The sequence below is a fragment of the Muscardinus avellanarius genome (assembly GCF_963383645.1).
Source record: "Muscardinus avellanarius genome assembly, chromosome: 6".
In the NCBI taxonomy this organism is placed as follows: domain Eukaryota; kingdom Metazoa; phylum Chordata; class Mammalia; order Rodentia; family Gliridae; genus Muscardinus; species Muscardinus avellanarius.
Window position 1 is genome coordinate 52,697,181 of NC_137791.1, and position 17,825 is coordinate 52,715,005.

A 17,825-nucleotide genomic window follows, 5' to 3' on the forward strand; every position below is an offset into this window, starting at 1 on the left:
GCTAAAATAAGTGTGTGGCAAGAAGACTTTTGAAAACATTTCCTTTATAAAAACAACTTACCAAAAACAATTTACCCTTTCCTGTGAGTAATCAAATTGGACAGCTGAACATTCTGTCAGGTCCAGGATCCGAATTGGTTCTGGTGACTTAAAGAAGAGAAACAATCTATGCAGCATAAAAAATAATCACAACTACCTACCCATCAATCATTCATTGGTTCCCCTAACAAATCCTCCACCATGTACAACAGTCAAGTTTCCTTTCACTAGAGGACTGATAATGGAAAGGCCTTATGAAGACAAGTCTCATACAGTTGATTTTGGAATCAGCCTTTCATGAAAGCAAGCATTAAGAAGACACTGCTGGCCAGGCATGGTGATGCACACCTGCAATCCCAGTATTTGAGAGGCTGAGGCAGGAGGCTCACAGATTTGAGGCTAGCCTCAGAAATTTAGGTCCTTCGAGCCAGTTTCAAAATAAAAACTAAAATGGGGCTGGGGGCATAGCTCGGAGGTAAAATGCATCTGGGTTCAACTTCTAGTACCCCCCTAAAAGAGAGTGCTTTTATGAATTTACATTTGATGGAGATGGATTTTAACACAAGAAAGTCTTGTGTTTTTCTCTCTTTTTAAACTTCTTTCTCAGAAATTTTTTATGAGGAAAATGAAAAGAGGTAAAAATAATATTAAATTAGCATAATGAAAGCCGGGCGTGGTGGCGCACGCTTGTAATCCCAGCATTTGGGAGGCTGAGACAGGAGGATGGAAGTCCGTGGCCAGCCTCATCTACTTAGTGAGGCCCTCTGCAACTCAGTGAGACCCTGTTTCAAGATAAAGAATAAAAAATGGGCTGGAAGTCCAGCTCAGATGTAGAATGACCCTAGGTTCCATCCTTAGTACCAAAAAAAAAAAAAAAAAAAAAAATTGGCATAATGAAATGAATGTGGGAAATGGACATATTTTTTTTTTTAAAGGAGAGGAAATTGCTTCCGAGGAATAGTTAGTAAATTGTGGCAAAAGAAAAATTTCATTGTCCTAAACAGAAGGAATTATGTGCTCTAGAGAGCTACAGTTTAGCCAGCGTAAAAGAGCAATTTCTGGGAAACACATCTCTTTACAAAAGAACCCTGCTCCTTTCAGGAATCAGGAATTCACACCTCCAGGCTTCATTGTTTCAGACAAATTTCAGAGATTTTTTTTTTTTTTTTTTTTTTTAGTACTGGGGGTTAAACCCAGGGATATTCTACCTCTGAGGTACACCCCCAGCCCTATTTTTTATTCTTTATTTTGAAACAAAATCTCACTAAGTTGCAGAGGGCCCCACTCAGTAGCTGAGGCTGTCCCCAAACCTGCAATCCTCCTGTCTCAGGCCCCCAAGTACTGGGATTACAAGTGCACGCCACCACGCCTGGCCTAATTTCAGAAATTTTAAAAGGCAGATATTTCTTCTATCTAGAGAACTGTTTTTATAAAGATAAAATATATTACTGTATTTCTTACCATCTGATCTTTGAAGTATTTCAGTTCATTCCTGTGCAAAGTGAACCATCTTGTTTTCCAGGTCTGAGGACAAAAATAATTAAAACACAGATTTTGAATAAAGAAATACAATATCTAAACTGAATAACTTACTTTCTTTTTACTTGTTTGCAGTACTGGGGATGGAACCCAGGGGCATTCTACTTCTGAGCTACACCCCCAGCACTATTTTTTATCTTTTATTTTGCAACAAGTCCTCACTGAGTTGCAAAGGGCCTCACTAAGTAGCTGAGGCTGGCCACAAACTGCGATCCTCCAGTCTCAGCCTCCCGAATGCTGGGATTACAAGCGTGGTGCACGCTTGTAATCCCCGCGCTGGGAGGCGGAGACAGGAGGATCTCGCAGGTTTGAAGTCAGCTGCCCTGGCTTAAGAGTCCCTGTTTCCAAATAAAAAATATTAAAAAAAAAAAGGTCTGGGAGTGTAACCCGGAGGTAGAAGGGTTTCCAGGAGCCCCAGTACCACTAAAAAAAAAAAGTGTCTGAGAAAAAAGTTTATAATGTGTACAATAATTAAATGAGTCTATGTATTAAACTTATAACAAAAGCAGAGGTAACATTAACCTGGGTAAACAAAAAATGTGGCCTATTATAAATATCCAAGATGATTTAGGAAAATTTACTAAAATTCTAATTTATTTATTTATTTATTTATTGTGGGTCTGGAGATTAAACCCAGGGGCATTCGACCTCTGAGTTACACCCCCGTGCCCTATTTTTTATTCTTTATTTTGAAACAGGGTCTCACTAAGTTGCGGAGGGCCTCACTAAGTAGCTGAGGCTGTCGGCCGCGATCCTCCTGTCTCAGCCTCCCCAATGCTGGGATTACAAGCGTGTGCCACCACGCTTGGCTTATTAACTTTATAATAGAAATATATATTATTTTAGTACCTTCTGTGAGCTACATACTATCTTTGGAGATTTACTTGTAAATCCTCACATAACACTAATCCTCATTTACTTATAAATCTTCGTACAACAATGTGAAACATTATTATTGTCTTATAAGTAAACCATTTGAGGTTTATAAATCTTAACCCATGTGGCATTCTAAACCTTGCCTAAGGACTCAGTTGCAGCATGGCAAAAGCTGGTTTTTCCATCGATAACTTCTGTGCTACTGAACCCTGATCCATCCTGGGCGGCAACACACCCAGTTAAAAGAAATAACTGAGGATTTAAGAGGAAATATGCTATGAATATGCATCTCCTCTGTCCTCAGGAGTATCTGTTCCAGTAGGGACACAACTAAATGTTTAGGTTGGATTCAAGCAGGTTGGAACTCAGGAGTGGCTACGTACTCTGACTTAAAACAGGAAAGAGCAGATCTATTCCATGAAGGTGCTTGTGGTGCAGTGAAATGAGATAGGACTTCAAAGGCACAGTCACATATATGGGAGACAAGTGGATATGCTGGATCTGTAAAGCCTTAAATTGTGTTTTCTTGGGGTTTTTATAATTTAGTTTTATTAGAATAAGTGATGGTTTTGGCCTAATCTTTAGGTGAACTTGTTATACAACTTTGGCTTTTTGTGTGTTAAAGAATAAGAAGAAACCCAGGTGTGCTGGCTAGTTGAAGGCCGAGACAGGAGGATAGCAGGTTCGAGGTCAGCCTCAGCAACACAGCAAGACGCTGCTGGAAAATAAAAAATAAAATAGAGCTGGGGGTGTAGTTTGAAGATATTATGTCCCTAGGTTCAATCCCTAATACAAAAGAAAAGAAGAAGAAGACGAAGAAGGAGGAGGAGGAGGAGGAAGAGGAGAAGAAATGTTCAAGAGTTTACTACCTTCATTCTCAATCATTTCATTAAAAAGATTGTGTTTTTCTTGTGTATTGACTATAAACTACTCTCATGTAGGACTTTATCAAAGAGTAGTCAAGTCATTTTCCAGAATTTTCACTAATCATTCATAAAAGTAAGATCCTCAAATAGGTAAAATTATAAATGGGTCAACTATGAGTTAACAAGTACACTAAAAAAATAAATAAAAAAGACTGTCAAGATGAGAACTGATTCTATCTGACATGTTCTTCTTTGTGGCTGGCATAAGCAAAACCACACTTCCTTACCTTGACTAGGCCCCCCTGCTTGGTGAGGTAGCCTTCTTTGGTGCCCAGCTGAAAAAGAAAGAAAAACCCAGTGAAGGCCAGAGCGGCCACAACATGCTTGTCTTTCTACTACTGTCATACTTATTTTTTTTTTTTTTTGGTTGTACTGGGGGTGGAACCCAGGGGTTTTCTACCTTCAGGCTATATTCCCAGACCTATTTTATACTTTATTTAAAAACAGGGTGTCACAGAGTAGCTGAGGCTGGCTTTGAACCAGTATGATCCTCCTGTCTCAGCCTCCCAAGCACTGGGATGACAAGTGTGCACCACCATGCCCGGCTCTGTCATACTTTAAGATGAAGAAAAAGTTTGCCTATGGTCTTAATGGTCATGTTCAGCATGGAGGCACTTGAAAATCTATGTGCTATGAGAGGCTTTGCAGACGGTCACCTGGGATACTTCATAACAACAGTTTACTATAGGAAGGCTTCCGACTACTGGATTTAGCTAGCTGGAAACAATAAAACAGTATTTTACTTACCAAAGTCAGTGTTTGTAAACGTGTGTTATGTGAACCCAGCAGCTCGTATTGTTGTGGAAGTATTAACACCTGCACACACACACACACACACACACACACACACACACACACCTTCAGATGCAACTTAGCATGAATTTAATATATTTGAAAAAATACTGCATCTATGCTGAACAAATATAGACTTCTTTCTTGTCACTCTTCCCTAAACAATTTAGTTTAACAATTTACATTAAATTAGCTACTTTAAGTCAGCTAAAGATGATTTAAAAGTATTGGAAGATGTGCATAGCTAATATACAAATACTAATCCATACTCTATAAGGGACTTGGGTCCCTGAAGATGTTGATGTTCATAGGGGTCCTGGCGCCATTCCCCACAGATACCAAAAGATGACTGTACATTTTGGGAAAGTAAAAAGATTTTAGCAAACATATTAAGAAAAGTAAAAGGATTTCTTTCCTTCAGGGATTCCCGGAATCTGTATTATGCTAATATGCTTTGTAAACTTTTTTTTTTTGAGGAACTGGAGATTGAACCTAATGGCATTTTACCTCTGAGCTACACTTTCAAGTCCTATTTTTTTTTATTCTTTATTTTGAAACAGGGTCTCACTAAGTTGTGGAGGGCCTCACTAAGTAGCTGAGGTTGGCCGTGATCCTGAAATCCTCCTGTCTCATTCTCCCAAGTACTGGGTTTACAAGCGTATGCCACTACAGCTTTGCAACTTTTAAGAGGGAACCTCAGAAGCAGCATTGCCGACATTTATTTTATCACATTTAGCTTACCAACATTTTATCATTTAATTTATTTATTTTATAATTTTCCTTCTACCCACGTTCCCCTAATCTTTCACAGACGATCTCTCAAGACTCATACTCCATGGAACTCCATTCAAGGATGACAATTTATTAGCTGGGCGTGGTGGCACATGCCTGTAATCCCAGCATTCGGGAGGCTGAGACAGGAGGATCGCGATTCTTGGACAGCCTCAGCTACTGAGTGAGGTCTCTTGCAACTCAGTGAGACTCTGTTTCAAAATAAAGAATAAAAAAATAGTGCTGGGGATGTAGCTGGAAGATAGAATGTCCCTGGATTCCATCTCAGTACCGCAAAGAAAAAAGGATGACAGTTTATTCACACCTGATTTATTCAAAAGTGAGTCATTTCTTTTAAAAATTCACGTTATTAATTTAACGGTAATAAGAATGTCACACACTTGCCTAGAACCTATGAGATCTAAGGAATGGTGGGAAAGTGTGTGAACAGAAATTTGCTTAAGATGAGGAACCTTAAATCAAGGAATTTATAATTCATAATTTTTGTATGTGTGTGGTACTGGGGATGGAACCCAGGGAATTCTCTCTCCAAGCTATACCCTCAGCCCTACTTTTTATTCTTTATTTTGACACAGGGTCTCGCTGAGTTGCAAAGGGCCTCACTAAGTAGCTGAGGCTATCCATGAACCTGGATCCTCCTGTCTAATTCATAAATTTCTGAAGAAACTGAATTCCTGGTAGAACATTTTGTCCCAATATGACCTCATAATATGCCTTATATTAGTAAGAAAAAATGAATAAAAACTGGGAAATAACTTGTTGATGTCAAGGTTCTTTTTATGGGAGTTTCCACAGTAGTTTCTCCTTACCAAATAAAAAAGAGGAACAAACACCACCATAGCACAAAGAATTAAAGCAAGAAAAAACACACAACCACTTTTAAACTTCTTATGGCAACCAGGTGTGGTGGTGTACGCCTGTAACCTCAGTACTTGAGAGGCTGAGACAGAAGGATCGCAGGTTAGAGCCAGCCTCAGCAACATAGCAAGGTTCTCAGAAACTTTGCAAGACCCTGTTTCAAAATAAATAAAGCGGAGCTGGGGGGGGTGTAGTTTAGAGGTAGAGACCCCAGTCCTATAAATATGAATAGATAAATAATAAAAACCCTCTTATGGCATAAATGTAAGGATGAAGTTCCCATGGTGTTCATTTAAACAATGTTAAACAGCCTTGGTGAATTTGGTATCACATAATCATTTTAACCTATTTTTATAAGAGGAAGTAAACCAACTGAATTGAATTTAGGTATTATATTATGAAAATGTCAAAAAATGCCATTTGGGGTTGTTGCAGGTTAATGTCTCTAGAGATAAAATAATTAAGGGCAAATTGTTTTTATAAAAGACCCTGATAGAATTATTCACTGAACTCAAGCTACGGAATAGTGCTACTCACTCATCTTCTCGCCATCCAAATGAAACAGTATAAGTAGTATTTTCCTCAGCTTTTGAAATGTATAGCCTACAGATTGAGAGCTAAGCATCTTAATTTTATCCAGTCTCAAGTTGCAAAAAATGAAGTAACTATAGAGCAGATTATCTTTTAAAAGATTTATGATCAGCTGGGCGTGGTGGCGCACGCTTGTAATCCCAGCGCTTGGGAGGCTGAGACAGGAGGATCACACAGGTTCGAAGCCAGCCTCAGCTACTTAGTGAGACCCTGTTTCCAAATAAAATATAAAATAGGTCTGGGAGGACAGCCCGGAAGTAGAAACCCCCTGGGTTCCACTCCCAGCACCACCAAAAAAAAAAAAAAAAAAAAAAAAATTATGATCTATAACAAGGAAGGTGTTTCTTCAACGTCCCAAGTAAGAAACAATATAAATGTTAAAAAATAAAAGCTCAAGCTGGGCATGGTGGTGTACACTCGTAATCCCAGCATTAGGGAGGCTAAGACAAGAAGATCCAGGTTCGCAGCCAGCCTCAGCTACTTAGTGAGGCTCTTTGCAACTCAGTGAGATCCTGTTTAAAAATAAAGAATAAAAATAGGACTGGGGGTGTGGCTCAGAGAAAGAATGTTCCTGAGTTCCATCCCCAGTACTGCAATACATAAATAAATAAATAAATAAATAAATAAATAAATAAATGCGTGGCCTTGCTGACTCCTTGCCTGTCTGATTTAAATGTAGCTAAACCAGGTTTGGTGATGCCAGGCAGGTGTCCACATGAGCGTGGGCCTCCATGCCCCAGAGCACAGATGGTGGAGCCCAAGCAGGGCAGGCGAGCTTCTGTGTGGATGATGGTGGGGCTGGGGTGGCAGAAACTTGGTGGGAGGCGTTGAGGCCTGATAGTGCTAGGAGGGGCAGAGGTGGCGGACAGGGCACAGTTTCAGAGACATGTTGTGACGGTGGACACCTGCAGTGAGGAGAGGGCAGCAGTTGCCTGGAACTAGGTGCTGGATTATGAATTGGGTGAACAGGTGGCAGCGCGGGAGAGGGGTAGTAGGAGCAGCAGCTATAGATTGCTTGCATTCGATTGGTCGGAAGCAGATGTGTTGAGGACAATGGGATCCGTATTTCTCACTGTGGGAGAAGGCTGTTACAAATAGGAAAAAGGAAAAAAATAATAAAAACCACGAGAATGAGCCTGGTGTTATTGGAGTCGGATTGGAGGTACTGGCGCAAGCTCGTGGACGATGAATGGACTGACAAGGACATTAAAGTACGGATGGTACATATATGTGTATTTTTCCTGGCCTTGTTCCCTGAGTGAGCTGGGAGAGTAACGTCCTAATAAAAATAAGCATGCCCTGCTCAGATGCTGATTTCTAAAGTACCACGTTGCAGAAAAAGAAAGAACGAGGTTTCTTGGAAAAACAGCTGATCCTAGAGCTGGGCCCAAGGAAGGCACGAGATAAGTCTGGGGCATCTTGCTATTTCAAAAAGTTAGAAAGTTATCAAAGCATTATGAGACCAGAAGGACACAGAAACCACCCTAAAAGGGCTCTTACAGGCCCAAACTGGAAAATGTTGTAGGATCAAAATAAATAATGATAGTCCATGACAATAACCCATCAGTACAAAAGTAAAAGGTTGGATAAGTGTGGAAAATAAAAATCTTTTTCTTATACTACAATGGCAACCAATAAATATAAAAGAAGCAGAAGAATCAGATTCACCATTTAGCAACAGGCATAGTAATAATGAAGATAGTAAAAAGCCAGGCATGGTGACACATGTCTGTAATCCCCGTACTTGGGAGGCTGAGACAGGAGGATTGAAGGTTTGAGGTCAACCTCAACAACTTAGCAAGGTCCTTAGCAATTCATCGAGAACTTGTTTCAAAAAATAAAAAGGATGCCGGGCGTGGTGGCACACACTTGTAATCCCCATGTTTGGGAGGCTGAGACAGGAGGATCGCAGGTTCAAAGACAGCCTCAGCTACTTAGTGAGGCTCTCAGCAACTTAGTGAGACCCTGTTTCCAAATAAAATATAAAAAAGCTCTGGGAGTATAGCTCGGAGGTTGAAAGCCCCTGGATTCCACCCCCAGTAACCCCCCAAAAAAATAGGATTAGGGGGGTGTAGCTCAGAGCCAGAATGCCCCTGGGTTCAATCTCAAGTACAAAACAGAAATAAGAAACAAAAAGCCAGTGAAGAAATATCAATAAATGCTAAAGTTGGTGGATAAAATTTTAATGAGGAGCAAGATATTTAGATAGTCTCCAATAACCCCTCCCAAACATTTATTAATAGCAGAGGGAGTAAAGTGATTTTAAAGTGAAAAAAGTTGGCAGGCATCACTTAAGCTATCAAATGCACCCTAAGGGGATTGGTTGAAATGGAATTCCATCTGAGGGGATGCGGTGAGAAGCACAAAGCATCCCCTTGCGGTTTTCCTACCACAGATGCAAAACCCCAGTCTAATGGTGATTCAATGCAGACAAACCAAAATTGAGGAACAGTGCACAAAATCACTGGCCTTTAATTTTCAGAAATGTCAAAGACATGAAGTCAAGGAAAGACGGAGGAGGTGTTCTTAAGTAAAGAACACTCAAGACACAAGACAGACAGGTGCGATTTGCAATGAGAACTGGATCTTTTCGCTCTAAAGGACCTTATGGGAAAAACTGATGCAACTTGAATGAGACTTGTGGATAAGATGGCGGCATGTTATCAACGTCAATTTCCTAATTTGAATGGTTCTGTGTGGTTATGTGGACCAGTGTCCTTGTTTATAGGAAATAAACACTGACCTATACAGAATCACAGGGCATTGTGTAGGCAAATTACTCTCAAATGCTCAGGAAAAAACAAGGTCCTTGTACTATTTTTGCAATTATTCTGTAAATTTAAAATTATTTAAAAAATAGCATATAAAGCCAAGTATGGTGGCATATGCCTGTAAACCCTGTACTTGGGAGGCTGAGACAGGAGGATTGCAGGTTTGAGGACAACCTCAGCAAGTAGTGAGACTCCATCAACCTAGAGAGACCCTGTTTCCAAATAAAAATTAAATTGGGCTGGGGATGTAGCTTGAAGGTAGAATGTCTCTGGGTTCAACACCCAGTACCACACAAAAAGTAGCATATAAAACATAATAAAGGACTTTCTAAATAGATGAGCCCAAATAATGGGATATTAAGGAATTTTCTTAGTGTTTTAGAAAACTGTACTGACATGGAAATGTATACAATATATAATTAAACAAGCACAATTGTAATTCTACAATAAAAGTTCTTTATATATTATTTTTCAAGAAAGGGACTGGAAGAACAAACACCAAATATTAAATACTGGAAAATTTCAACACGCAAGAGAGAGGCCCACAAAGAGGAACTGTGACGTGTGTCACGGAGGACGGGAGCCAGAGGAAGATGTTTCAGAAGCAAAAGAAACAGAAACTTTAGAAAGAGAGAGTTGATAAAAATGTCAAATACCACAAAAGGGAAGCTAAAGAAACGAACCTTTTTGATAGGACCTATTCTGTGTCAGGAATTTGAGCTGCATCTCTAACAATATAACTACTTGGTATTTCACATTCAACATGTCCAAAAAGAAATCATCATTCCTGTCCCTAAACTCACTCCTCCTGTCGCCTTGGCCTTCTCAGTAAGCAACAGGACACTTATTTTGTTGCGTTTTTATGAATCACATTCAATTCAAAACTATGTCCTGTCTCCTTTGCCATCAAAACACATCCTGAAGTTGACCAAATCTTACCCCTTGCCTACATATTAACTGCCATTTCTTTTTTCTTTTCTTTCCTCCCTCCCTTTCTTTCTTTCTCTCTTTCTTTCTTTCTTTCTTTCTTTCTTTCTTTCGGTACTGGGGGTGGAACCCAGAGGCTTTTCTACCTCTGGGCTATACTCCCAGACCTATTTTATACTTTATTTAGAAACAGGGTCTCACTAAGTTGCTGAGAGCCTCACTACGTAGCTGAGGCTGGCTTCAAACCTGTGCGATCCTCCTGTCTAGGCCTCCCAAGGGCGGGGATTACAAGCGTGCGCCACCTTGCCTGGCTTTTTGCATACACTTGACATGAGTTGCTCCTTGCGTTTGGTGAAGTCTCTGCTCAAGGTCACCTCTTCAGAGAGGCCTCTGCTGTTCCCTTCTTTCCCTCTACCCTGGTTATTTCTAGTGATGCATCACTATGTGGTGTTACAATCATATGTTCATTACTGTCTGTGCCCATGCTGGAATGGGTGCTCAGTGGAGTGGAGGGCCTCAGCCTTATTTACTACCAAATCCTCAGTGCTTAGTGCTGGGTGCATGGCAGGCACTTTAAAAAAGTGTTTAGCCGGGCGTGGTGGCGCACGCTTGTAATCCCCGCTCTTGGGAGGCGGAGACAGGAGGATCGCGCAGGTTCAAAGCCAGCCTCACTGGCTTAAGAGACCCTGTTTCCAAATAAAATTATATAAAAAAATAGGTCTGGGAGTGTAGCCCAGAGGTAGAAGGGCTTCCAGGAACCCCAGTACCACTAAAAAGTGTTTGTTTAATAAATGAATTAATCCAGTTTAATCTTATCCCAGAACCCATTGCTTTGTTGTTTATAAAACATGAAAAGTAATTTCCCCGACGCAGGTGTTGGAGGATGTTAAGCAATCTCTTGCATCCATTTACATTTTTGCTCAATGAGACGTCTTTCACTTTTGCTTCGAGCAAGTTCTTTTTCCTATAAATAGGACTGAACCCTCTTCCTCCACTGACAGAGCTTGTGCAAGAGCCGCCTTCACACGGGAGAAAGCAGAAGTGTGACAGCCCTTGGGGCTCTCAGGTTGGAGGCTGAGGCGCCGCAGCACGGGCTGTGTGGAGTAACAGTGAAGGTGGGAGCTCTCGCGTTCAGTATGAGACAAGCATCGTGAGCAGACCACCAGTCCTTCCCCAGCCATTTCAGAGGGAGGAGTAATGTCTCAGAATCTGCTAGAAAGCCTTTACAGTTTTTTTTTATTTTTATTTTTTCTCTACCACTCAATAAAATTCATGGGTTTCTCATTATATATAGTATAAATTCAGTCATGGCCAACCAAGCACTTTCCACAATTTAAAAACTCTGACCACACAATAGTTCTGTAATCCCAGTACTTGGGAGGCTAAAATAAAAATTTTGAGGCCGGCCTCAGCAACTTAGCAAGACTCTCAGTAACTCTCTCTTGGAAGTCTCTGTTTCAAAACAAAAAAATAATAATACACAAATAAAAAGAGCTGTACTTGTAACTTGGAGGTAGAAGGCCCCTGGGTTCAATCTCCAGTACCAAAAACAAAACACCCCATTATATAGAACCCTTCTTTGCTTGCAGTATTTAGATGCTTAGATACTTGGGTGGGTGAATCCATCTGATATCCAAAGTGCCTGAAGAAGTGGCAAGGTTCCAGAACTTGGCATAAAGAGGTCTATTTCTATGTAAGTACGTTACATCTTGGGCTCACAACAACCCTTCAAATTAGGTATTATTTATACCTCCCTATTAATTAAAAACACACAGAGTAGTGTGTGGTTTGATTGAGTTTAAGTGGAGATCTTTACAAGAAATTTAGCAGAGAAAACTGTGAAGTTAAATGAGAGGGCAAAAAAAAGAGGTGTTGAGTTGACTGGTGCTAGGGTGAGCCTGGGTAACCTGAAAGTTAGGAAAGACAGGTTGTCTGGAAAACAAGGACTGGGTAGAGGGTAGGTCTGGATCTGTTCTTTGGTCTCCTGACTTTGGACTATTCATCACCTTTCTAGTTCTAAGATCTGAGTGATTTTTTTGGGGGGGGGATACTAGGGATTGAATATAGGGGCATTCTACCTCCAAACTACACCCTCAACCTTTTTAATTTTGAAGCAGGGTCTCACTAAGCTATCGGAGCTGACCTGGAACCTGCAACCCTCCTGTTTCAACCTCGCAAGTTACTGGGATTACTGGCTTTTACCACCAGCATCTGACTGCCAAAATATCTTTCTCAAACAGTTTCCAGGGTTTTTCTTTTTGATATGTAGGACAGTAACAAAAACTGAGATGTGCCATGAACCGGGTTGGACTATAAATCTACAAAGGCAAGCTGTGAATCCTGTCCTTAGAAGTCTTAGGCTGATGGGGAGTGAAACAGGTGTGCAAGTGGTTGGCCTGTTATGTGATAATTCTGGAATAAAGGTAAACAATATGCTCTAAGCACAGAGGCAGATGAGATCAAGGAAGGCTTCCTGGAAGATACTGATTCTGGATGCAAGTCTTGAGGAACAAGTGGACAGTAATAGTGTTTGAAACATTTCACACACAGGAAGGGAACAATTTAGAGAAATGTGTGTTGTTCTGGGAGGCAGGCTCCACACAGGGGTGTGGGAGCAGCTTGAGAGGAGGCCAGGCAGGCGGGCAGGGTCCAGGCGGCCAGGAAGAGTGTGGGCCACCGGAGGATGCAAAGCAGACAGGTCATCTGGTAAGTCTGCTTTTCAAGAAAGATCTCTCTGGCAGCAGGATGGGAAAGTTTTACAGAAATAGAAAGATCACATATCTTTTAGGTTTTTTTTTTTTAAATTTCACCATGAAGTTTATTAAATGTGTAATTGGTGGGCACAAACCAAAGCCCAGTTTTAAGGTGAACTCACATAGATTTTAATATGATTTGTAGGTAAACATCTGTAAGTGATTATTTCTCAAGTATGATGATTGTTATTTTGAATTAGTTCTTGATGTTTCATTTGGGTATTATTTATCATCTGTAGGAATCTGGATTTCTTTTACTAAAAGTATTTAGCAAACAAGGAAGAGACAGTGATTAGAAGAGCCAAGAGGATAATGAAGGGCAGGGAGTGCTGGAGAGAAATCTGCAGGTCAAGTTCACAGAGCAAACATACATGGACTCTTGGAGGAACAGAGAGTGCTCCAGTCGCCCTGAATGAAACCCAGCAACAGCTCAGGCTGCAGAGAAGTGCGGATGTGTTCCGCCAGCCAAGGAAAAGGCGCTAGGAAGAATAACATCCCAAGCTTTTCTAGTAAGGCAGGATAATATATATTTTTTTTCTTCCATACACAGTTGAAATGTAGAAGAAAAAATTTTTTTTTCTTCATTTAAGAAATCTAGTCAACTGGGTGAACACCATTCTCACCCACTCCACCATTCTACTAGGAACCTGTTCAGCTATCTAAAAATAGAGATCTCCATGCCATTTTCTATGTTTTAAAAATCTTATCTCAGCCAGGCGTGGTGGCGCACACTGTAATCCCTGCTCTTGGGACGCGGAGACAGGAGGATCGCTCAGGTTTGAAGCCAGCCGCGTGTGCTGGCTTAAGAAACCCTGTTTCCAAATAAAAAAGTATAAAAATAGGTCTGGGAGTGTAGCCCGGAGGTAGAAGGGTTTCCAGAAACCCCAGTACCACCAAAAAAAAAAAATAAATAAATAAAATAAAAAAAAATAAATAAAATAAATAAAATCTTATCTCTAAGATTTTATTTTATTGGTACTGGGAATGGAACCCAGGGGCATTCTACCTCTGGGCTACATTCCCAGACCTATTTTTATATTTTTATTATTTTTTATTTTTTTGGTGCTACTAGGGTGGAACCCAAGGGCTTTCTACCTCCGGGCTATACTCCCAAACCTATTTTCTACTTTACTTGGAAACAGGGTCTCACTAAGTTGCTGAGAGCCTCACTAAGTAGCTGAGGCTGGCTTTGAACCTGAGTGATCCTCCTGTCTCAGCTTCCCAAGCGTGGGGATTACAAGCGTGTGCCACCATGCCTGGCTTCCCAGACCTATTTTATATTTTATTTATTTTTTTGTTTTGTTTTGTTTTGTTTTGTTTTGTTTTGTTGGTGGTACTGGGGATGGAACCCAGAGGCTCTCTACCTCCGGGCTATACTCCCAAACCTATTTTCTACTTTACTTGGAAACAGGGTCTCACTAAGTTGCTGGGAACCTCACTAAGTAGCTGAGGCTGGTTTCAAACATGCTCGATCCTCCTGTCTCAGCCTCCCAAGTACTGGGATTACAAGCGTGCACCACCACGCCCGGCTTATCTCTAAGATTTTAGAGCATAAGTGTGGGACTGGGGATTGAACCCGGCCTTGTGCATGCCAGGTAAGCCCTTGACTATTGAGCTACAACCCCAGCCCAAGCCTTTTATTTTTATGATTTGCCCTGGATCAGATGACCTGAGTCATAGTCTTCAAATATTATATTCCTTCCCAGGTTTCCTCTCCCAAGCTAGAATGTTTATGCAAACAAACGGACTTCTGCTCTTGCTGCATTTGATGGCTTTCAGACATAAAAGAGCATTTGGTCTGACTGACGGTCACTTACAGAGGGCGCTGTGGGCACGAGGTCATATTCCGTTCTTCCTGTCTGCATCGCTGTGTGAACCCGCACAGATTCATAAATGGAAGGTTCTTCCACTTTTCTTGGATAGGGATGTTTCAGAACAATCAGAGTACCTGAATGAAGATTGAAAAATATATATACAGTCAAAGAGTATCCCCAGAAGGAAGATCCAAACGCTAACTAGACAACCGTGGTTGGATTATAAGTCTCTTGCTTTTCCTTTTTGTATTGACTCACTCATTTTTCCCAACATTCATGGAACACCAACTGTATGCCAGGCACTTCAGCTAAACACTGAGACAGAAAGCATGATCTAGACCGTTCTGGGCCTCCTAGTGTTCAGGACTAGTAATGGATATAGTCATTTAAAGGAACAGGGTGGGCCAGTCATGGTGGCGCACGCTTGTAAATCCCAGCATTCGGGAGGATCGCGGTTTGCGGACAGCCTCAGCTACTTAGCGAGGCCCTTAGCAACTCAGTGAGACCCTGTTTCAAAAATAAAAAGACTAAGCCGGGTGTGGTGGCATACGCTTGCAATCCAGCATTCGGGAGGCTGAGACCAGAGGATCATGGTTCGGGGACAGCCTCAGCTACTTAGTGAAGCCCTCTGCAACTTAGTGAGACCCTGTTTCAAAATAAAGAATAAAAAATAGGGCAGAGGGTGTAGCTCAGAGGTCAAATGCCCCTGGGTTCCATCCCCAGACCCAATAAATAAATAAAAAAATAAATAAATAGACTAAAAACTAGGGCTGGAGGTATAGCTCGGAGGTAGAATCCTCCTGGGTTCCATCCTCAGTACTGCAATAGATAGATAGATAGATAGATAGATAGATAGATAGATAAATAAGGTGGTGGGACCAAAGGAAGCAACGTGAACAAAGCGTGAGGTAGATTTCCAGGTAGGCTTTACGAAAGCCATGAAAACAAAACTAAACAAATGCGCTGGGATCCAGGCGCCCTTAGTTCTTACCAGTTGCAGAACAAATTTGTTTGTTGTTGTGTGGTGATGGGGGTGGAGATACTGGGGGTTGAATCCAGAGGCATTCTACCTCTGAGCTATACCTCCAGCCTTTTTATTTTGAAACAGTACCTTGCTAGGTTTCTGAGAATCTCAATAAGTTGCTGAGGCTGGTCTGGAACCTGTGATCCTCCTGTGTCAGTCTCCCAAGTACTGAGATTACAGACGTGCACCGCCATGCCTGGCTTGCAGAACAAACTTATAACCAATCACTGGATTTCAAAAGAGCGGACTCACAGCACCCTCCCCATGCGGTCCTACTATTTAACTAACAAAGTAAACTAGCAAAACCGTTGGCTCTGCTTAGGCAAACGTGGCCTGGGCAGGCTGGTGCTCACCTGCCACTGTTACCTCCACTTCCATCTGGAGGAGGGGGCTGGGCTCTGGGGACTTGGGAAGCTCATTTAGATGTTTAGAGCATTTCTAACTCCACACTTCTGACAGTTCCCCTTCTGCAACCTTCCCCTAATCAGTCAATCAGAAACTAGAAACTCTGACTATTAAATATTAAAAAAAAAAAAAGAAGCCAGGCATGGTAATGCACGCTTGTAATCTCAATACTTGGGAGACTGAGACCGCAGGTTAGCAGGTCCACGGCCAGCCTCAGCAACTTAGTGAGACCCTTTTTCAAAATAATAAAAAAAAAAAAAGAAAAAATAGGGCTGGAGTGTAGCTCAGAGGTAGAATGCCCATGGGTTCAATGTTTGTGCCAAAAAAAAAGAAAGAAAAAAAAAGACAAAAGGATTTTTCTCTCTAGCTATGGCTTCTTGTGTTTCATTTCACTAGAGTCTTTTCTGTGGCAGGTATAAGATTGTAAAGGGAGCCAGGTGTGGTGACGCACCCTTGTAATTCCAGTACATTGAGGCTGAGACAGGAGGATTACAGGTTTGAGGCCAGCCTCAGCTACTTAGTGAGGCCCTCTGAAACTTAGTGAGACCCTGTTTTAAAATAAAGAATAAAAAAATAGGACTAGGGGTATAGCTTGGAGGTAGACTGTCCCTAGGTTCAACCCCCAGTAATACAAAAAAAGGATGAGGGATTCGTTCAATAAGTATTTATGGAGCTCTGCTGCTTAGTAGTCGCTTGTCTAGGCCCTGGGGATATATCTGCAAGCACACGGCCCCCGCTCTTTTGGGGCTTACACCTAAGCAGGGGAACCATGAAAATGAGGGGGGAATTTTCATGTGTGAGGAGTGATAAGAAAGTGAGCAGAGAGGGCTAAAGGGAAGAGGGTGAAAGAGTGAGTTGGGCAAGGGTCACTTTATACAAGTACTCATCTTTGAAAAGATGATTTGAAAGATTACAGGAAATATAGACACTGAGTTGGGACACCAGAGGGACAAGGGAGAAGGGAAAAAAAATACCTCCTCTGTGGCTAATCCCCCTTCCAATTTTTTTTTTTCTTGAGGTACTGGGGATGAAACTCAAGGGCATTCTACCTCCCAGCCACAGCCCTAGCCCTTATTTTTTATCCTTTATTTTGAAACAGGGTCTCCCCAAGTTGCGCAGGGCTTCGTTAAGTAGCTGAGGCTGGCGGCAAAACTCGATCCTCTTGCCTTAGGCCTCCCGAATGCTGGATGACAAGTGAGCGCCACCACGCCTGGCTCCCCACCCCCAATATTAATGATAAGTCTGTACACAGAAACACGTCTTCATGCTTCGGTAGGTACAGTGTCTGACTGTGAAAACAGAAGTGTGCCTTCTGATACCTGGGCCCAGATAACATGCGCCTGTCAACAAGTCCTGTGGCGAAAAGCCAAGAGGGTCTGACTGCGTCCTCAGAGGAGAATGCCAGCCGGGCCTCTGCTCTGCGCATCCCACTCCGGTTGGGAGCTCTTGGGTCACAATGACAAATGGCTTGCACATTACCGGAGGCCCCAGTGCCCCTCCTGTGCACAGTCTGCTCTTTTAACCCTTTCATGAGAACACAGTCACAGAAGCAGAAAGGGCCAGCTACAGTTTCACAGTCAGAATGAAAGTGGAGACACCTAAATCAAGAGCCGCCGTTGAGCAGGCTCGGCGTGCGGACGCTGGGGCCCCACCGCAGGTGCTGGGGAGCTCAGGGCCGCTCCTCAGGGCTCTGCCCCAGAGAAAGGCTCCCAGGGAGG

The 17,825-nt window shown here is 41.9% G+C and overlaps 1 protein-coding gene across 2 annotated transcripts in view; it reads right to left on the reverse strand.

The window, feature by feature from the left end:
- The window catches only part of DAPP1 (dual adaptor of phosphotyrosine and 3-phosphoinositides 1), a gene marked incomplete at both ends in the record, with an annotated part of 61,879 nt that overhangs the window by 5,693 nt on the left and 38,361 nt on the right, over nucleotides 1–17,825 (reverse strand). For both annotated transcript variants that reach the window (XM_080698010.1, XM_080698009.1), the window contains 4 exons: nucleotides 62–147; nucleotides 1,501–1,563; nucleotides 3,608–3,655; nucleotides 14,682–14,812. In XM_080698010.1, the coding sequence (XP_080554136.1) occupies nucleotides 62–147; nucleotides 1,501–1,563; nucleotides 3,608–3,655; nucleotides 14,682–14,812 (328 nt within the window). The remainder of the gene's footprint in view (nucleotides 1–61; nucleotides 148–1,500; nucleotides 1,564–3,607; nucleotides 3,656–14,681; nucleotides 14,813–17,825) is intronic.